At 36.0% G+C, this 22801-nt stretch overlaps 2 protein-coding genes across 4 annotated transcripts; one reads left to right on the top strand and one right to left on the bottom strand.

Annotated features, from left to right (window-relative positions):
- Nucleotides 1–92: 92 nt before the first annotated feature.
- LOC114364671 (F-box/LRR-repeat protein 7) lies at nt 93–2739 on the top strand. The gene is made up of 2 exons (XM_028320902.1): nt 93–1008; nt 1110–2739. The coding sequence occupies exon 2, from the start codon at nt 1111–1113 to the stop codon at nt 2146–2148; it is 1038 nt and encodes a 345-aa protein (XP_028176703.1). The 5' UTR covers nt 93–1008; nt 1110; the 3' UTR covers nt 2149–2739.
- Nucleotides 2740–8361: 5622 nt separating this feature from the next.
- On the bottom strand, nt 8362–21641 carry LOC114364669 (transcription elongation factor B polypeptide 3). Of its 3 annotated transcripts, none has more exons than XM_028320898.1 (10): nt 21451–21641; nt 20502–20697; nt 16963–17099; nt 15363–16485; nt 15111–15208; nt 13995–14170; nt 13156–13244; nt 12265–12464; nt 11002–11151; nt 8362–8933 (listed from the first exon to the last, which is right to left on the bottom strand). In XM_028320898.1, the coding sequence occupies exons 1-10, from the start codon at nt 21529–21531 to the stop codon at nt 8742–8744; spliced, it is 2442 nt and encodes an 813-aa protein (XP_028176699.1). In that variant the 5' UTR covers nt 21532–21641; the 3' UTR covers nt 8362–8741. The 3 variants fall into 3 exon arrangements, with proteins under 3 accessions (XP_028176699.1, XP_028176698.1, XP_028176700.1); XM_028320897.1 differs by having other exon boundaries at nt 8363–8933; nt 20490–20697; nt 21451–21640; XM_028320899.1 differs by lacking the exon at nt 8362–8933 and adding an exon at nt 9549–9629 and having other exon boundaries at nt 20490–20697.
- Between the last annotated feature and the right edge of the window lie 1160 nt (nt 21642–22801).

The raw sequence follows: 22801 nt of genomic DNA, 5'->3' as shown, positions 1-22801 counted from the left end.
AAATAAAAAGGCCGCAGGTCGTGAATTCGTGATGCGGATTTTCTGTCTCGCTCATAACAGGTTTGGGCGACAAGGCGCATCGATCCGCGTGAAGTTAGGACCGGCATGCCGATAAGGTTTGCCGATTTTTTTATTTTGTTTCCTCCTTCGATCTCTGTGAAACATAATTTCTTATTGTTAAATGAGCATTCTTGTTTGGTGTAATGTGTATCAATTTGGTGTTTCTGGATGATTTGCTTAGCAGAGATATGTTTTGATTGTTTTTCATGATTCTAGGTTAGGCAAGTATGACAAGACAAAGAAGATTACATGATCCTAATTGGATTAGGTTAGAATGCGTTAACAATGTGTGACATTAGCAGTTTTGATAGACTTAGCTCAGTCTGTGGTTTTTATAGACATGAAAAATATTCATATACACATAAAACAATTCAATTTGTACACGTGTGTCTGTTCCCGTGCCATTACTAAAACAATTATGTAACCATGTTTAAGTCATGTATGTAATTTCAAGAAAATTTAATACAGTACAGTATTAGAATACATAGATTAAGCTTCATTTACAGACAGGTGTATAGCATTCTATAGTTTTAGATCCATAAGTTTGTTTACTAGTATTATAGCTAGCTTGGATCATTAATAACATACAGACGATACAGATATGAATATTTCTGATGTTGGCAATATCAAGCGTACAGTCGACGACAGAAAAATGAATGTGCTGTGCAATAACCATAGACAATAGTTCTTGTTTTATGGAAGGTGTTCTTCTTGTAGACTGTACCAAGCAGATGTAAACACCGTTCTTCCCACCGCTTGTCTATAGCTATTACTTCGCTAAATTACTGTCAGACACTATCGGCAGTGAGAAGCTTTGTGCGTAATGCAGTAAAGTGAACAAAAGCTCAATTATAATATTTGTAGCTAAAATTAGATTTTATAAAAAATAACATCTAACGGTGTTAGACGTAGTTCACCAAGTGTATTGTGTACAATATTGCATTCGAGGTGATTTTCATTGAAAATCATATGTTCAAAACAATTATTCTATTATTTTAATAAGTGAAGTGATCCATATGTTTATTACAATATGAGCTTTTGAATTTTAGGATGACGGGCTTTGAAGAAGATGCTGAATCAGCAATTGATGTTTTACCGGACGAAATACTTATACATATTATTAAATATTTACCTTTGGAGTCAATACTAGCCTGCGAAAATGTGTGTCAACGGTGGAGAAAACTGGCGCGAGACGCGAGTGTGTGGAGACCTATTCAAATTGTTTACTCTGGGAAACCAGGACAAAGCGAAGTGAGCGAGAAAAATCTAGAGATTATCTCAACGCACAGCGAACGAATATACCATCTGAAGATTCAATACGTCTACAGCTACCCATTCATAAAATCTATCTTAGAAAAATGCGACAACTTACTGTCTCTAGAGGTAGTGATGTGCCGAGTCGGCAAAGAATTCGACGACGACATTAAAAAATGGCCCAACTTAAGAAAACTAAATATGAAGAACACTCTACTTCTATTGACAAACGAGGACTTGCCGATACGGTATGATCAATTCCAAGATCTCAACTATTTATCGTTGTCAGATTTCGGTCTGACATCTGCAAACTGTGATAGCCTTCTAAGTTGTAAGTATCTAAGTCATATACTAATAGAGAAGATTAGAAACCTCGATGTAGAGTTTATTACCCAATTGATTGTTTCAAAGCAAAACATTTTACAAACCCTTCACATTTATGGTGGGGAAGCTATAAACGATAATTGTTTATGTTTGTTGTCACAATGTCCATTGTTGAAAGATTTGGCAATAATAAGATGCGAGAATCTCACTGACGTAGGTCTAGTCGGTTTGGCCAAGTTAAAAAGGATAGAACATTTACAAATATGGAACAATGTGCAATTCACTGAAATTAATTTGCTTAAAACTTTGAGCAGCGATAATTTGGTAAAACTCCAAAGTTTGAGTCTTTCTAGAATAGGCAACGTTTCGCCAGTCATTGTCGACGTTATTTCTGAATATTACAAGAATCTTAAATTTTTGGCAGTGTATCAGTGCCCGAGAATAATTAACACAGATTATGAGAAACAACTGAAATCTAAGTTCAGAAATATTGATGTTGTGTTGTATTAAGGTGTTGAAAGTGAGGGTTGTGTATTGTCAATATGTTCAGAATATGGCTGGTTTAAAAAACATATTATTTCAAAACATTAAACAAAATAAACAAACATTGACAAAATAAATGTAAAAAAAAGTGGCGAATTCGCCAAAAGCGGTAACAAACTGTGGAACTTCAAAATATACAATTTACTTCGATAGTTTGATAATGTAAATGTTACATATTATATTATTTATATCGTTATAAGCCGTAACCCCTAAAAACGGGTTTAATTTGGTTATTGTTACGACAAAATTATGTAAAAACTTACATACCTACTTTTAGTTGCTAATGTAATGACATTTTAGAATTTTATATTGATGCCCACAATCCGTTACAAAGTACACTAATTCGGTAAATTATTACAATATTTTCACTTACTTTTGGTAAAAGTAACTAGTACGTTAACCTAAGTATGCTATTTAAATTGTCAGTTGAAAGATGTATTGATGTATTAAATAATTATCAGAATAATTTGTTCTTGATAGTCAAGTGAAAAATTGTAATAACATAAATAAATGTTTTGTTACGGATTCGAGCTTTACGGTAATAATTTATCAACCAAAGATATATACAATTTATATTAAATAACGAGATCGATTAGTTATATTAATGAATGTTAGTACACACGTTTAAATAAAAGTACTTCGACAGATAATTCTGGTTTTATTTAATATATTTCAATCAATATTTTCAAATTAAATACGACCATGTTCTGCGCTCATTAACAACGTAAACATTACAGTAACTAATCGAACACTTACAAATTATTTTGATGAAATGTAAATACACACACCGGCAGATTTAGAGGAACGGAAAAAAAAGCATCAATATCATCATTATTTTAGGAAAAAAATGCCTAATTATGACATTATTTTTTAATTTAATTCTAAATATGAAAAAAATAATTGCCAACAGTATATTTTTTTAATTATTTTGTTTAAATTACCCCATCAACAGTTTCGTTGAGTGTTTTGAATTGAATGAAGCTTTTGCTAATTTGGATTTCTTTTACGTGAAAGATGTTTTTTTCTGAGAATTTTGTTGTGTAAGCATTCAGTTACTTATAAGGGTTTATTATGCCCAGCTTAGCACCGTCAGAAATCATTAAGGCAGATGAAATGAGAAGTAACGGCCATGCATACAAATCGGCTGCCGTAAGACGTCGTTGATCAGTATCGACCACCCATGGCAGTAACCAACGGTACAGATTGATCATTTCTGTCGTTAGGAGGAGGGTTCAAGTCAGAAAAAGGCGTACTTCGCGACGGGATGACCGTTTTTTACAACTTCGAGTTTTCAGAAAGTCGCGGTTACCTGCTGTTCAAGCCAGAAATAACCTTAAAGACACTCGAGGAGTAAGAGTGACTGAGCCCACAGTTCACAGGAGATTTACTGAAGTTGGTATAGGGTCGTGCATACCCGAGAAAGCTCCAACTTGTGACACAGCACCGAAAAAACATATTGAACTTTTCACGTGAATATCGTGATTGGGTCTTGAACGACTGGAGGCATGATCTCTTCACTTATGAGTGCAGAGTTCTCTTAAACCAGATCGATGGAAGATAGCGAATATGGAGACACAAAGAGAACGTAACATTTAGTCTTAATTTTGAAAATATCGTGGTTTATGGAGGTAGCTTAATTCTGGTGTGGGGAAGGATTTTTTTGGGAGCTCGCACGGAGTTAGTGGTGGGTGATGGAGGAAATACGACTTCTGAATGGTACACTAGGAACATTTTAGAAGAACATGATGTGCCATTTACTCCATTTATTGTGGACTCCTTTAGTTTAATTCACGATAATGTTCGTTTTCACAGTGCTCGCTCAGTACAGGCACATCTAAACCATTTGGATATACCCATGATGCAGTGGCTGGCAAGATCCCTAGACAAGAATCCTATAGAGCATGTCTTGGACTTTCTTAAAAGATGTGTTAAACTCAGAATACCACCGGTGGTGTTGAGAAACGCGTTACTAGAGGAATGGCAGACATTGCCCCAAAATACCCTTCATATCATTAACTGCAGCATGCTCAGATGAATGGAAACCATCATCAGAGCAAGAGGGGGAAATACCCATCATTAATTCATTCATTTGGATAGTGATAAGCTACCCTAATTTTTAATCTGGCCACAATTTCTAATTTTTGTTCAAAACTGAAAAATTGAAATTTCGTTTCGATGATTTTTTATTAAATAAAAACGACTAAATATTTAAAAAATATATGTTATTTTATTTTATTTTAATTATCTCTTTATTTTGTATAATAAATATTTCATAGATCAGTAGTAATTTTCCTTATTTTCATACTTTTTTTTGCGTTCCGCTAAATCTGCCGGTGTGTGTACATACACATATTATATGGCAGTCCTAGTAGGTACATGATTGTGAAATAACTAATATTGTCGAGATTGACAATCTTAATATTAGTTGGATTTATTTGACCAGTAATTAGTTAAATATTACAATTACATTATGTACTTAATATAAAAATTTGGTTCCCCAAAAATATGCGACAGACACTACAAGACACAATCAATTTATGGTTGTCTATGGTTCAAATTTCCAATATTCAAATATTGACTCGGTTTATAAAACCTACTTTAGGTCAGAATCAGGTATCATGAGTTTACTACATTGTTTTATTTTTTTTCTTGCAGTTCAGTTTCGCTCCTAATTAAACATGAAGTTACTACACATAAAATTTATTTAAAACTACAAAATTATCCCTTAATAAAAAAAATCCTTCAAAACCGATGGTTACACACAGCACTTCGTTAAGTATAAAACATATTTCATACTAGTTTACATCACGATTCTCTCGAGTACATTCAACATTATCACAGCATCCCAAATTTTGCGTATTTCTTACTTATAGCTCACCCTTATTCTGACTATAAGACCCAGTTCACACTACAAACAATATATTGATGGAATAAAACACCACATATACAGTATTATTTACAAATAACATGGCCTCCATAGGTGACGCGTATGTTAAGTTACAAATTAAACTACATTTCGAAATTTCGATAACGTGAATTTCTACTTTGTTCTATTTTACACATCATTTATAAAGTACACTGTCTATTTTTGGTTTAAAACAGGAACAAACGATCTACAAATATATTCGACAGTGTTACATGTAAAAAGTTGTTTGCATACGTGCACATATTGATAGACTTATATTACTATTTTATCGGTTCTAAGTCAAATAAATCTACATACTTAAAGTATGAGATACACGTGGATACCAAATGTGTTTGGTAAATTTGAATCATACGGTGCGTTGTCAATTTGGCAACAAAAAGAGTTAAAAAATAAAATAACACGTGGCTAGAATTCTTACACGCATTCATGTTTTTATAGTAAAAGCATTTGGCAAGTATGTACAACAATAAACACATAGCAAGTACGTAGTGACCAATTACGCAGTGTTTTATTTACGCTCCGCGTGGATCTCTACACAATGAAAGTGAAATCGGGATAAAAATAAGACTTGCACATTGAAACTTTTACGTAAGTATACACATAGATATAACAGATGGTTTTAAATACTATATTATCGCATGTCTGAGATCATAAAAGTGTACAATTGTACGTTCTAGTGCAAGTGTTAAAGGGATCGAATGGTTAAAAAAAGCTACTAGTCCAGTCATTTAAGCTTAAATTAGGTAAGAATCTCGGAATTAGAGATACCCAGCTGTAAGTCTGTAAATACTTGTATATTGACACCCTAAAAGTTGTCTCAAAACCTACATATGGTAGGGTGTAAGCAACTATTAAATTTTAAGGTCAAAGGTCACAAAAATCGGTTTTTTGCGCTTTTTTTGGAAATATCTCATTTCCTATGGGTTTTTTGCTATTTTTATTTATTATCAATATTATAGAATACTAAATTCTCTACAAATTTTGTTTAAAAATTTTTTTTATATGGTGAACCGTTTTCGAGATAGAGGGCGGAGAGCGCGCGGTCACTGCATCACTTCAGGTCAACTTAAGCGGTTTAGGTTTTTCATACAAAAGGATTTTCCCGCTAATTATCGTGGGAATTTCGGTAATTACTTGTTGTAAATAAGCTTTAAGTTTACTAAGGTACCTACATGCCAAATTTCAAGCGTCTAATCTATAAGGAACATACAGACCGACAGACAGACAGACAAAAATTTTACTGATTGCATTTTTGGCATCAGTATCGATCACTAATCACCCCCTAATAGTTATTTTGAAAATATATTTCATGTATAGAATTCTGTCCGTCTGTATGTTCCTTATAGAAACAAAAACTACTCGACGGATTTTAACGAAACTTGGTTCAATTATTCTTCATACACCTGGGCAGGTTATAGTATACTTAGGAATTCCCACGGGAATCCCACGTGTCAATATACACGTATTTACAGACTTACAGCTGGGTATCTCGAATTCCGAGGTGAACTTACTATAATGACTGGACTATACAGCGTGTTGTTTCATCGAGTGTCATTAAACATGAATATATAAAAAAAATAGCAATAAATTAAAAAAAATACATATTTTACGTGACGAAACCAGTGGGGCTAGTTTCTAATCCTGTTTCCGTATTTTTTCAAATCTATTTGTCGCTGTCGCTCATGCCGGCGAGACGCTTTGAGAGAAAGAGATGGATAGATCAAACAATACGAGAACAGCATTAGAAGTATTGCTAACTCAGAAAAAGTATTCGTTTATTCGCGCACATTTTGGCTCACAAGTTAAGAATATAGTCCAGTCAATAAAGCATTATAGATGGAAAACTGTAGAACACAATTTCTGACTTCAGGACTTTATTTAGACTAGTTAGGAGGTGAACATAGCAAAAGTCCCCGCCCTTAGCCCTTGAGCCGGCGGGGAGAGGGGGGTTTAAAGGTGCCACTTTTCGGTTTTTCGCTTAATCCTCGGAAACTATGCGACCTAGTGACATGACTACTTTGAACCAAAAAAAGCATATTCAATTTGCTACAGGTGAGATAAACAAGTGTTTCTATAAATTGTATAGTTTTCGCGGCATCTGCTCTAGAAGGTCTGTAATATTGGAAATTTTATTTTTGTCTTACATGTTCCCATCAGGAGAAAATCGACTAAATCAACATTGAGCAATCATTCTAGACATGCGGGAGCATGTTAAGCCTAGTTCCAGCGAGGGGACTACACCGTGCGTATATTTAGACGAATCACTTTGAGCCACTTTTGACTCCTCATCACTCAAAAACTACTGTGCATTAACACTTCAAATTTGGCTCATGTGTTGAGACTTGCAAGATATACATCAGTTTCAAATTTCATAAATATGCCTCAAACGGTTCTTTAGATATTGACGTCCAAAAATCTACATGTCTGACCTATAGACCAAATTCTAACCACTTCCAGATGACCTCGAAGGTTCAAATTTGGCATCCAGAAAGGTAGTTATGTAAATACAAAGGAACAAATAAAAAACCAGTAAATTTTAACATTTCACATGTGATAGATAGATAGTAGTGCTCTAAATATCGATTTTTGAACGTCAATACCTAAATAACCGTTTGAGGTATATTTATGAAATTTGAAGCTGATGTATATCTTGCAAGTCTCAATACATGAGCCAAATTTGAAGTGTTAATGCACAGTAGTTTTTGAATGATGAGGAGTCAAAAGTGGCTCTAATTGGTTCGTCTAAATATACGCACGGTGCAGTCCCCTCCCTGGAACTGGGCTTAACATGCTCCCGCATGTCTATAGTGTTTGCTCAATGTTGATTTAGTCGATTTTCTCCTGAAAGGAACATGTAAGACAACATTAAAATTTCCAATTTTACAGACCTTCTAGAGCAGATGCCGTAAAAACTATACAAGATATAGAAAAACTTGACGGTCTCACCTATAGCAAATTGAATAAGCTTTTTTTGGTTCATAGTAGTCATGTCACTAGGACGCATAGTTTCCGAGGATTAAGCGAAAAACCGAAAAGTGATACCTTTAAACCCCCCTCTCCCCGCCGGCTCAAGGGCTAAGGGCGGGGACTTTTGCTATGTTCACCACCTAACTAGGCTAAATAAAGTCCCGAGGTCAGAAATTGTGTTCCACGGATTTCTCTCTACACCGTCGTTAAGGCATTCATTGACTGGACTAATAATATTAGTAGGTAACATTCAATAAGTAATAGGACTAAAAAGGTATTATAAATATGGACGAAATTAGGTACTCATAAAAACTCATGCGTTGTGGTGTTACCGACATATCAACCTACTTTCTATTGGTTTTCAACTTTCTACAAAAGGCATTTTCAAAATCAATAATTATGCTATTTCAGACTTTTAAGTAGTATACTACCAGACCAAAAATTGTGACTCAATAGTATTATGTAGTGAGTTGACGTACTGACCTTTATCGCTATACAAATGTAGATGAGCAACTCATGTCTTTTATGAATAATATTACTTTACTTAATTATATTTTTAACCATTCCCAAACGATGAACCATGCACGCTGTAAATCAAAAAGTAAAACAGACAGTCTAAAGAAAACGGTAAATACATCACTGATACAAGCAGGCGGGCGGCGTGTTATCATCGCTTGCGGCCGCGCATGAATTGAAGAGCCTTCTGCATGAGCGGAGCCTTCTTGGGCTTGAAGGAGGAGCCTGTAGTCACCGTGGGCGTGGGCCTGGTGTTGCCTCGGAGCACGTTGGGCGCCGCGGCCAGTGAGGCCACACGCGCCGCTGGACTGGCTGACGCCGCGTGGGCTGTGCCGTGCAGTGCCTGCGAGTCGAAGAAAATTAAATATCCGCTACAGTTTAGACAATAAAATTAGTTTATTCCCGATGTCCTGTGCCCCGCTTGCGCTAAATATTTTTACTAGACGACGACAAACGCGACTAGACGACGAACGAAAATCACAAATTCGTATCGCGGTGTCGCTTTGACAGCTAGTTCAAACGAAAACAAAACGCAACTGCTTCTTTGTGTAAAACTGAAAGCTGAAAGAAAACTACTTTTTCTCAAACGCCTTCACGAATATTTGCTGTGTTTTAGTGAAAAAATAAGGTTTTCGGACTTATACCATTAAAAATGATTAAATCCGTTGTTTTGTCTTTGTTTGCGCGTGAACTTTACCGCTATACCGAATTTGCACCTCAGCTGGAATGAAATTGCGCTTTTGGAGAAGAAGCGCCAATAAATTTGAGACGTTAAAAATTAGCGCAATCGAGGCCTTGTTTGTTGCATTGCAGAAGCTTTTTAAATTGCCTGATATGTTCCACAATGAGGAAAACGTGTTATCAGATATAGTTTTTTCTACCTTTATTTTTAGTCATTATTATTTCAAAATGAGCTTTCCCTCTGATATCATGCGGTAAGTATAGTAAGTGATATCGTATGGGGGGTACCTACCTAGTGATTATGTGGATGCCTCGGAAAGAGAATCCATGTTTCCCTTTTTTTTCTGCGACGACGTTTCTGAACGTGATAATGAATATTATGTTTTAACATAATGTTACTTTGCTAATCATTTGGGAAGGTAAGATAATCTCTCGGGTTAATAAACGATCATGCAATTTGTAGCAGTGTTGCTAATCTCTAAGGAAAGGTTAAAAAGCTCTTTTTTCTCCTTTTTCAGTGTTTAGGTTAGGTAAACGATGAAAATTGATTTAGTCGGACTCAAATTGTCGGCCGTTTGGTGTAATGATTCGGAACGGACTACTATGCCGAGAGGTCTCGGGTTCGATTCCCGGCCGGGCAGAAATTGAAATGATGAATTTTAATTTCTGTGATGGGTCTGGGTGTTACTATATATTACTATACAATGTGTTAGGTAAATGGGTATATGAGCCGACACCAGCCCATGTTAACATGGGCATATAAATGGTATGGTGAAGTCAGAATTTTAATTTTTTTAATTTTCATACAAAATAAAATTTATAAAATCCGATTTGTATGAAAATTAAAATAATTAAAATGAAGATATCAAANATATAAATGGTATGGTGAAGTCAGAATTTTAATTTTTTTAATTTTCATACAAAATAAAATTTATAAAATCCGATTTGTATGAAAATTAAAATAATTAAAATGAAGATATCAAATTTCTGACTTCACCATACCATTTATATGCCCATGTTAACATGGGCTAGTGTCGGCTCATATACCCATTTACCTAACACCCTGTATATGTGTGTCGAATATTCCGCCAAACAACCTGTATAATATGTATGTATTTACAAAAAATTAAGTATGTACCCATAGTACAAGCTTTGCTTGGTTTGGTACTAGAAGCGTAGTGTAAAAGGATATTTATTTATATATTTATTTAAATTGCACTTTTACCAAAGTTTTCTATGTCCAAGGATATTTATTTATTTATACATATAAATTGCACTTTTACTAAAGTATTTTATTAAAATATAGTTTGCATCTTATTATTTAGCTATTTCTAGATTATTATTTTTTTGTAAAATTGAGAATTTGAGACATTAATCAAAAAATTCACGTAAATCTTTATATTATTGTTCTGGTGCTCTAAGGGCTATATTTCACTGGGACACCATGGCGGCGCAACCAGTCGCCGGCTACCAACAAAATGTATACAGCTCTATAGAGAGTTACTCACCTGGTGTCCGTTTGGTTGCGCAAAGCTGTATACATTTTGTTGGTAGCCGGCGACTGGTTGCGCCGGCATGGTGTCCCGGTGAAATATAGCCCTAAAACTGTTGGTCTTTAAAAAATAAAGTGAATAAAAAAAATACAAACTTTTCTGTGCTTAAATAAGATTAAAAATTCATAGAAGACAGATGAGAAGATAGAAAAATCGACAAAACAATCAAGAACTTACTTGTTTTCTAGCAATGTTTCTCGGCGGTTTGACGACGCTGTCTACGTAAGCCATTTTGGTCTGCTTGATGGGCGCTTTCTTGGCCTCTTGCGCTATCCTGATATTGGCCGTAAGGGATTTCAGCCTGTGTTCTTGTTCTTCTTGACATCTCTGTAAAAGTAATTACAATCGCAATTTATTACACCGATCTTGTCGCGACAAGGAAAAATTTCCGTGCTTTTAAGCGATTTTGTGAAAAATATTATTGGCAGGTAGTTGCTAATTGCTCATAAGATAGGCCCCCTTAATTTAATTTATTGTCCGTGGTGCATAATCTTTTTCTTAAAGGTTTTTAAACCTTTGTTTGTCACCTGTCATCCGCTTTGCAATGGACGGAAGTCGCACCTTACTTTCGAACTCCTCCTATGTTCTTCTGATTAATTTCGTTGCGGGTCCAATTACAGTTTAACTNCCTTAATTTCGAACTCCTCCTATGTTCTTCTGATTAATTTCGTTGCGGGTCCAATGACAGTTTAACTTTCCCCCGGGACAAACTTGACCTTCATTGGTTGGGTTTTTGTGGCGGTCAAGCTGTAGATCCTGGCTACACAGGAGTTGCAGTGGTGGGAACGAGAGGTGGGAATAGTCCCGTTATATTGTATCTTGCCATTAATCTATAGGCAATAAGCGTGTTGTCAGGCCATTTTGGACTAAAAGATTATGTGATCTAAGTAATAATAAAAAATATTCCCTGTTATAAAACCAGCAAAATCGAAAGGACGAAGTCCTGAAAAGTTAATGTAATTTTTTATAAAAGTTTGGCTCAAAAATATCTATGAGCCACTCTTTACAAAAAAGTATGTATACCTATTTATATTAATTTTGAAATCAGTTTTGCCCAATTGGAAAATTCACACTGTATTTACACCGCACTACAAGAAGGTTGGTTATAAAGATTATATCTCAACGCAATCAGTTCAGTGACGTTAATCAATTTTAATACGACTAATAAATCTATTAATATGTTCAGCCTGCGACAAGTGTCTTTTATCAACAAAGATTGATCGATTGCATCACTACATACCACGAGGAGTAATGCGATGTTTAATTGTTTAGTAACAAAAACAACAGTCGATATTTTCACTTTCATAAAAATCTGATCGTGCCATTATCGGTGTATTGGTCTTAGCTATCAATAATAATAGCTTATCAGTATACAGCCTTATTTTAACATAAAAAAAAAACAAAACACGAATGCACGCATAGTATTGTAATATCACATACCATATACATTTCCCGCCACGTCTCCATCTCCTGCCGCTGTTTGTTCCTGAAGTTCTTCCCGCAGAACTTCTGCCAGAGGTGATCCGTATCCTCCATGAGATAAGGGTTATAATGCTCCAGCACGAACAACTGCTGCGGCGTGGCGCGGTCGATGACCGGCTTCAGTATGTCGTACGGCACTCCGCCGGTGTACTCTAGGGCTGAAGCAAAAATATACTGTCTAATACAAACCTAGATTCATTATTCACTTATTGGGTTATGGTGGTCAAGCTGTAAATCCTGGCTACAAAGGATTTGTAGCAATGAGAACGACAAGTAGGAATAGTCTCTAGGACAGGGGTGGCCAACTTGATTAGACATAAGATCTACTTTAACGAAACCCTGCGCGATCTATCACTTACATACTTCTTGAAATTTTAAATGAAACAGCAGTTTAGTACACAATCATGTAGTATTTTTTGCCTTGCCACGATCGACTGGACTAATATTCGCGATCGACTGGTTGGCCACCCCTGCTTTAGGAATATCTTAACTAGATGAACAGAGGTACGATTCAGGACAAAAATTCTAGCTCTTGATTGTGGAAAGTCACCATAAGTTTTCTACGGAATACAACATGGAACGACCATTTCGTAATTCTGAAGGCAATTCGGATAAATTTCGGGAGGTGCCTGGATACGGGCGGCGCAGGACCGATCTTTGTGGAAATCCTTGGGGGAGGCCTTTGTTTAGTGGACATCATTCGGCTGAAACAACGATCGGACAAATTAAGTGCCCAAAAATTTGTTACGACAGCAGAGTATACCAGGCTTGAGCATTCAATACTTAGTTTAACAAGTGAAAAGAATCATTGGATACAAACTTAGAAATTAGGTATTTTAAAAAACTCACCATCTATATGTTCTTGAAGAACTTGTACACACATTTCGTACAAAGTCGGTATTTTTCCTATCACTTTGTTACCAGAGTACACTTTGGTTCTGAAAAAAGAAAAGAAAATGCATTATAATCTAGGCCCTAGGGTTAAGCAATAGCCAAGTCATTACTCATGGTTTATGTATGAGCTGCTTGACCTGGTTAAAAATTAGTTAGCATAGTTGGAATGGTCCGACGACTTCATAAAGGTAGCAGAAAGGCGCTGGATGCAGGCCGCTACCGGCCATTGTGGTAATCATTGGACGAGACCTATGTTCAGCAGTGGACGTCCTGTGGCTGAATGAAATGATGATGATGATGATGAACCATAGTTGGGTGATATCTTAATAGCGAACAGCGGCGCTAGTTTCACTGTGGAATTATCCTGTTTGTCAATACAATCATACCTTTGGTTCTTAGAAGACATGGTCATGCTCATCGCGTCTTCATCTGTGAAGTGTGGCAGCAACTTGGGCGGTGATATCTCGATGGCTAGTTTTGCTGTGGAATGCTCCTGTTTGTCAATAGAATCATACCTTTGGTTCTTAGAAGACGTCATGGTCATGCTCATCGCGTCTTCATCTGTGAAGTGTGACAGCAACTTGAGCGGTGATATCTCGGGCAGCGCTAATATCTCGATGGCTAGTTTCGCTGTGGAATGCTCCCGTTTGTCAATAGAATCATACCTTTGGTTCTTAGAAGACAAGGTCATGCTCATCGCGTCTTCATCTGTGAAGTGTGGCAGCAGCTTGGGCGGTGATATCTCGATGGCTAGTTTCGCTGTGGAATGCTCCCGTTTGTCAATAGAATCATACCTTTGGTTCTTAGAAGACATGGTCATGCTCATCGCGTCTTCATCTGTGAAGTGTGGCAGCAGCTTGGGCGGCGGCCGCGGCTTGTAGTTGGGCGATATCTCGGGCAGCGCCGAAATCTCAATCGCGGGCAGCGGCGCTAGCTTTGCGGTGGGCGCTAATAGAGACGCTGGGCTTAGCTGGTGACAACACAGTAAAAATTAATCTCTACCTAACCAAAGTACGTGTGTCGTAGATTATTAACTAGCGACCCGCCCCTGCTTCGCACAGGTACAATGTATTATGCTTAAAAACCTTCTTCTTGAGTCACTCTATCTATTAAAAAATAACCACATCAAAATCCGTTGCGTAGTTTTAAAGATTTAAGCATACATAGGAACAGAAAGCGGGAAGCCACTTTGTTTAATATTTTGTATTGATTGATACTCGAGATTCGGGGTAAAAAGACGAAATATAATTTACAATTATTTGCAAAATCGAGACAAGAAATGGTGTGTTACGTTTACGTGGACAATGGAGGGTCGAGCGAGAGTAAAAACAAAATAATGTCGATATTTAACGATGAAAAAAGAATGCAGTTTTTCTTAGTGGCCAGCGTCGCACGGCCAAGGAGGTGGCCGTGTGCGGCCGCAACAGATACTCTTATCTTCTTCTTCTTTTTTGATGATGTTGGCAATACACGTCGAGGTCGACTTGATTTGTGCCATTTTCAAGTATTTATGTGATACGAGTTACAAAATGAGATCAAGTAATGTATAATGAAAGTTGTGGTGCTTTACTGAGACCTCCTATGGACAACTTGACAGAACCAGAAGAATCACGATGCACTGTTCTGCTTCACTCGCCCACACTCATGCACGTTCACGAACACTTAATGGTTAATAATCCACTATAATTACACATTAATAGACGCCCAAACACTAATTTGAGGAAACAAAACAAAACCGCTAACATGAAGCCGCCAAGAAGTCGATACTCTTATCATCTATCATAGTTGAGCCAACTACCGTTATAAGGAGCGGTTTCATTAGATGTGTGTGTTGTTAACCAATTTATTATAAAAAAACATTTCAGTGCTCAAATCGGATACCACTTAAAAATAACTTTTAAAGGACTTACATCATTGTGATTAGAGTTGGACGTCTCTTTTACAGGTGCAGTTTTCTTTTTGGGTTTAGCAGGACTTATCATACCTAGAGCTTCAGCAAAACTAGCACCTGAAATGTTCAATAATTTTTTAGTAAATCAATAAATAAAATAAAATATAAATCAATATGAAAATAAAAAAAAACGACTAAATGGTTTTCTGTAGTATGTAATTGGAAGAATCAGGAAAATAGTAGATTCAGGACTGCACTATAAGATTCTTACCTGAACCGCAGTCGATGCCATCATCACTGTCTGCACTACTATTTACTTGATTTGTTTTCTTTGGTACTTCGTCTTTCGACTTACTGCTGCTGCTGCTGGATTTGCTTTTGTGTGATGACGAGGAACTTGATTTACTCTTAGATTTACTTTCACTACTTCCCTCATCACGCTTATCAGCCTTGTGTTTACTATCACTGTGTTTAGATTTACTCTCACTCAATGACGAGTGTTTTTTCTCGCTCTTATGACTATCTTTCATAGAACTATCAGTTTTATCCTTTGAACTACTACTGCTTTCTTTTGACTTCTCTTTACTAGAGGAACTGTGTTTCTCTTTTGAACTACTACCATGTTTTGACTTATGTTTTTCATTCGAGATTTCTTTCTCTGACGAACTTTTGTGCTTGTCTTTTTCTGATTTTTGTGAATGACTGGAACTGGAACTTTTATGTTTGTCAGATTTACTAGAGTGATGTTGTTTTTCCACATTATTGTCTGGCTTAGAAGATTTATGCTTGTCAGAATCACTTTTATGTTTTAATGATGATGAAGCTGAAGAAGTTGGTTTGGGATCATCTTTTTGTTTTCTATCTTTTTCAGACGAATTTTTGTCTGATTTGGAACTTTTCTCGCTTTTATCATTTTCCTTCGAACTTTTGTGCTTCTGAGAACTACTATGAGATTTTTCTTTTGATGAATGTCTATCGGATGAATGTTTATCTGTGTTTTCTGTATTGTGATGTTTCTTAGAATGTTTTTCAGACTCATGTGATTTTTTTGAACTTGTAGATTCTTTGTTACTCGAAGAGTCTTTTGGACTTCTGTGTGTTGATTGTTTGGAAGATGATGAGGACTTATGATTGTGGGTGGTAACTTGTTTCGATTCGTTCTTACTAGGCTTTTCTTCTTCCGAAGATTCAGACATTTCAGAGTCACTATTGTCACTCTCTGAATCATTGCTATCATCAGAGTCATCATCACTTTCAGACTGCTCTTTTTTTACTCGGGAATCGTCACGAGTTTCCGAGCGTTCTTTTTTTACTTGGTCTGCTGATTTCTTTTTAATGTCATCATGACTCCCATAACTAGAACTCTTCGTCTTTTTTCTGTCAGGTTCTTCATCCTGCAATATTGGAATACACAAAATATAAGTATTGCATGTCTACTTATTACTGAATGGAAAGTTTTAATGATAGGATAATATTAGCACAGTTTAGTCATTTTAAGACCACATTACTTGATTTGTAACATTTTGAATGCACTGTAGTAGAACATATTAAATGCGTAGAATTAGGATTACTGCAATATTTACTCACTGATATGTACTTACTAGAAATACTTTGTTTATAAAAATCCTACTAATATTATAAATGCGAAAGTTTGGATGTCTGGATGTTTGTTACTCTTTCACGCAAAAACTACTGTACGGATTTTGATGAAACTTTGCAGTTTATAACCCAGAATAAAATATAGGCTAAAATTTATGACGAACTGTGAAAAACGAAATTTCACGCGGGTGAAGCCGCGGGCAAAAGCTTATCAAATAAGGTATTGACACAATCAATTTATGCATCCATTATTATTTATCATGAAGACTTACCTCACTACTGTTATATTTTCTCTTGATCTTATTTCCACTGTAGTTTCCATTCATCAGTTTTGGTTCCGTTTTTACGATTGGGCTAGATTTTTCATAGCGGTCGCTCCTTCCATTCTCATGTCCGTTACAACTGGCGTCTGTAGAAAATAAACAAAATAAATATTATATTGAGTAATTAAATATAATCATTTAATATGTGAGCAGGCAGGGAGCTGAAGAGATGTATGGACAACCTCGGAATATCATCATTATCTACTGGTGAGCCTACCTACTGGCCATCAGATCCGAATAAGATTCCTGATCTGTTGGACTTTTTCATCATAAAGGGCTTTTCCGACAACTATCTAGACATTGAAAGCTGCTGGGACACAACCTCTGATCACTCGCCTATAATATGCACCCTGAGCAGAACAATAATATACAGAGAAACACAGACAAGACTTTATAACCACAGAACCGATTGGGTGCTATTTGCCGATTATTTGGAGGCGGAAACAGAATTGAAAATAAAATTAAAAACTGAAGCTGACATAGATGATGCAACATTCTATATAACCAACCTAATACAGGAAGTTGCATGGCGATGTACACCACAATTGAAAACCATAAGTAAAACTACTAACATACCTCTGCAAATACGAGAAAAACTTGTGGAGAAAAGAAGACTTAGAAGAGTCTGGCAGCTGAGCAGACATTCGTATGATAGAAGACTCTATGAAAAAGCAGCTAAAGAACTGAGGGAAATGATAACAGAGAATGAGAACTATACATTTGAACAGAAACTGTCATCTTTATCTGCTAAAAGGTGTGATGATTACTCTTTATGGAAATTCACAAAGCAGTTCAAGAGACCACAACAATCAGTACCACCATTGAGAGCTCAGTCGGGAGCTTGGGCCAAAACTCCTAAAGAGAAAGCCGAGATCTTTGCTCAACATTTAAGTCAAGTGTTTGTACCAAACTCTTCAACAAGGAGTGATTTCGAAAAGGAGGTAAATGAATATCTCGAGAGCGATCAGCAGCTATCACCACCTATAAAACTTATAACACCAAGAGAACTACAAAGAGCAATAAGAATGTTGAGCAACAAAAAGGCTCCAGGATTTGACTTAATCACTGGTGAAATCCTTAAACATCTACCCAGAAAACCAGTCGTCTTCCTGACTATGCTGTTCAATGCCATAATGAGAATACAATACTTTCCTAGATTGTGGGGCGTCTCTCAAATATGCATGTTGCTGAAACCTGGAAAGGTGCCCACAGATCCGAGCTCATATAGGCCAATTAGTCTTTTGCCAGTACTATCAAAGTTATTTGAGAAAATATTCTTGCAAAGACTTAAACCAATATTAGAAGAAGAAGCCATAATACCAGATCACCAATTTGGGTTCAGGGAGCGACATAGCACAGTGGAACAAGTACATCGTATAGTGAACAAGATAAGACAATCACTGGAGCAGAAAGAATACTGTGCTGCGGTGTTCCTGGACATCCAGCAGGCATTCGATAGGGTTTGGCACAAAGGTCTTTTGTATAAGCTAAAAAGTTTTCTACCTAATTCATATTATATGGTGCTTAAGTCCTACCTACAAGACAGAAAGTTCCAAGTTAAATTTGGCGAAGAAGTATCCGTTCTGTATGATATTGGGGCGTCTGTGCCACAGGGATCTGTGCTCGGTCCTGTGCTATATTCTATATACACAGCGGACCTACCATGCAATACAGATGTAGTAACAGCGACATATGCAGATGACACCGCATGTCTTGCAAGTCATAAAGATCCGGCTTTGGCATCAGAAAAACTACAAAATCACCTGTATGAAATTGACGAATGGCTGGAAAAGTGGAGAATAAAGCCAAATGTTACTAAATCTCTACAAATAACGTTCACACTCCGCAAAGGAGACTGCCCAGCTGTAACGTTACGGGGGCAACAACTGCCTACAGAAAATTGTGTAAGATACCTGGGACTCCATCTAGACCGGAGGTTAACCTGGGCAACCCATATAAAAACAAAGAGAAAAGAAGCAGATTTACAATTTAAGAAGTTCTACTGGCTGATTGGGAGACAATCATCCCTCAGTTTAAACAACAAAATGCTGGTCTATAAATGCATAATAAAGCCTATATGGACTTATGGGATTCAACTCTGGGGATCTGCCAGTAATTCCAACCTTGAAATCCTCCAAAGGTTTCAGAATAAAACACTGAGGGCAATCTCAAATTCACCATGGTTCGCTAGAAATGTAGAGATACACGAGTACTTGGAGATGCCGACAGTCAGGGAGGAGGTGAGCAAATACTGTACCAAATATAAGGAAAGGCTAAAACATCACACAAACCAACTTGCTAGAGAAATTGTGGAACAAACCCACAAGACCACCACAAGACTGAAAAGATAACAAATATTACAGTTGGACCAAAGATGCTAGTGGCTTGGACTGAATATTGGAAGGCTGGACTAGATTGCTACGTGAATTAGTAAAAACCGAGGGAGAGAATTTACTGGAATACCCCTCCTCATGAACACAAACAAAAAAGCAAGACAAAACATCTGATTATGACCTAAGTCGATTGCAGATATAAAAAGGGGAAAAAAAAAAAAAAAAAAAAAAAAAATTTAATATGTTATTTATTACCCTGAGAAATATCCAGGAAAAAATCCTTTGAATGTTATCCGTACAATGAGATGTATAACAATTTAATATTATGAACATAATTTTGGCAGTAAGTACCTATTATTGTAATTGGTATTTTTATATGAAAAAGCTTAAAATACTAATGTATCTGAATACATAAAAAAAACTACATTTTTGAAATATTTCATTGATATATTAATTTATAAAAATAAGTTCAGCTTTTCGCATAATATAGTAAATAAGTCTTATTTGTATTGTGATTATGTAAATATAATATTAGTTATTTATAAAAATAACATCAGCTATTTCTAAACCCACCAACAAATTACTAATCTAATAAGTATGTACTTTACAACAAAGCCTTACCTACTTGTTTTAATTTAGACACAAAATATTCCTGCATAAGAAATCTTGGTAAAAAAAGAAAGAAAAGATGGACATTTGTTCCTCTCCAAATTTACGTATTTGATTTGTCTGTCCTAAATAAAGGCATTGCAATGAACCGTTTCGCACATTCTCAGATATTGCTATCAGAATGCCACAATACCACATCTTTAGCCTTGGCAGCAATTTCATAATACGCAGATAGATAAGTTGTTGGGCAAAAGGCTAAACAAAAATTTGCATATTTTGACTATTATGTTACAAATTGAAATACCATAAGATATTTCAAATTGTAACTGTCCAATGGAAAAATTTAATAAGAAATGTAATAATCAAAATATTAGATACCTTACTAAAAATATCTTGTGAAAATATTATGTGAAATGTGATAAAACATAAAAATACATGCTTAATATTCAACCCTATCCCTTATTGCAATCTAATTAGATTTTTTTATTGTACATTAAAAAATATTGCAATCCATTTAACACCAATGAGGCTAACGTTTTGTCTCACTGTAGTTGTTGTGATCTTCTTCGTCACTTTCTTCCGCTGCCACCATAAGTTTCCATTTGTTGACGAGTGACCGAGCTGCGCTGCCTACATCACCGGGCTCCTTCCGCAGAGCGTTCACAGTTCTCCCAACTCCTGTTTCTTGCAGGTGTTGGACGGTCACGTCTAGGTTGAATAATTTGTCTATGCATTTCAAAATCTGGAATAAAAGAATAAATTGATTTGATTTGTGAATATATTTTTCACTGTTTTGTTTGTGGAATAGAAATAGGTAATTGATTTTTAAATAAATACCTAAATATAAATCTGTTTTAATCTGTGTACCCAAAAATATAAGTATCTGCAGTCTCCTCACTTCATCTCCAATAAATGATGATGACAGTGATGAAATACTATTATTAATACAGCAAAAATATCTTGTCAGTTAGTTTTTACTGTGAGAATTCTAGTTAGATACCTACCTATATTGTTTGTTGTTCTTATTTAGATTTATTTTAAACTAGCAATTACTGGAATAATAATTTACATAACCTAATGTGCTAAAAACTGATAAAAATAAGCTCAAATAGGTATTCATAGTAGGCACCTACATAGTTTTAAAAAACAGGTACTTTCAAAGGTTACTTTGTTACCACAGCAGTATTTTCATTTGCATACTTATGTTAGTGTTGTTCTTTTATCACAATCCGACAGCTGTAATCTCGAGCACAATACCCGATTTAAATACGTGTTAGGTAAAATCCGTACTACTTCAGGGAGCTTTTTCAGAATGTACTTGCTTACATATGTTTGAATTTAGATATTCTTCACCCCTACCTATCTTTTAGAAAATTGCTCAATACGTTCAAAAGTTAATAGGGAGAACCTAAACTATCCATTATAAAAATCTGGTTGAAAACCCCATGGAAGTTACGAGGAAAACAGCAATCCAGTGTGGTATTCTCCGACATACCTTTTGCTCGTCGTTGTCATATTTTAAAGATTTTTCTATTGAATGTTGATAATGTCTCACTAAATCCAGCACAGTCGCCATGCTAAACACAATATGCACAATGCAACAGTTTTTGTAGTTTTTTTCACTGAAGAATGAGTGCCAGCTGGTAAACGGGCACCATCTTTGTCACACACATGTCAATGACGTCCAAATTTGCGCTCAAACGTCATTTCGTTCGGAAATTGTCAAATAAAATAGACCAAAGACAATCATAATGGTAACTTACAAGCGTTAACCCTAATACCGTTAAATTATTAACATGATAATACCGTTACAAAGGATACAGGGTGTAAACAAAATTAAGTACAAATTGAGATGATTGTGTGAATTTGTGTGTAAGGGCATTATGATTCCTACATTTTTTAAATTGATCCTTACGAAGATGAATATTGACGTAAAGATCTGAGCCACTTGAATTGGAAGATACATTTTTGTATGGAGGTGTATAATTTGTGATATGAATTATTTACTTACGATGCACAATTACTATAATGAATTAACCAGTTTTACCAATGACTGATTGGATACTGAACACTAGGTACCTAGTAAAAGAGTCAAATCAATGACCAGTAGACTCATTCTTAGGTGCCTCAAACCTGGTAGGAATACCAAAGTGATTAAGGAATGTCTTGTTTCATGCTTGTTGAGCACGACATCTCAGCTGTTGGCTTACGTACCTAATAAGTAGTATTAAAGCTAGAATCTCCGGGCATGGTTAGATTGGAAACTTCCTTGCATGGTTAACCAGTCGTGGTCGAATTAGATGGGTCGGCTTCGATTATAATTGACGCCTTGTTGTTACAAAAGCATGAAATTACCGGGATGTAGAGCTGCTGCGGTTCCACTAGTAGTACCTAGTGTGTATCATGAGTTATAGTCACAGATATGGATTAGAGTAGATACAGCAAGTTGATCGTCAAAGCGTGCCATTCCGATATGTCCAAATGGACATAGGTACATGGTCGAGTGATGTTCATGTAATCCGATTACAACATTCGGTTACGATGATTTTACGAGGACAGTAGTACGAACATGGTAGAAAGAAGAAATTATTTACGGATTGAGAATTGTAATTAACAGCACAAGTAACAAATAATTAATTAGAATAAAGTAGCAGTGGAAGAAGTATAAAGTAGCATTGTTTTTAATACATATCCTGCGATGTACTCTAAGAGTTAAAACCATGGTCCGTGTATGTGGTGCACTCATACCGATCACAAGGAACCGTACTTACTTTTATAACAATAAGACACACACTAATCCATGTATTCATGCACTTGACCAATGTTTGTCTTGAAACGCTGGTAGG

The sequence above is a fragment of the Ostrinia furnacalis genome, unplaced genomic scaffold, assembly GCF_004193835.3.
Source record: "Ostrinia furnacalis isolate ACB-3 unplaced genomic scaffold, ASM419383v2 OfSCF7458, whole genome shotgun sequence".
In the NCBI taxonomy this organism is placed as follows: Eukaryota; Metazoa; Arthropoda; class Insecta; order Lepidoptera; family Crambidae; genus Ostrinia; species Ostrinia furnacalis.
Note: the sequence above shows the minus strand (reverse complement) of the source record. Positions and strands in the feature narration are given on the sequence as shown.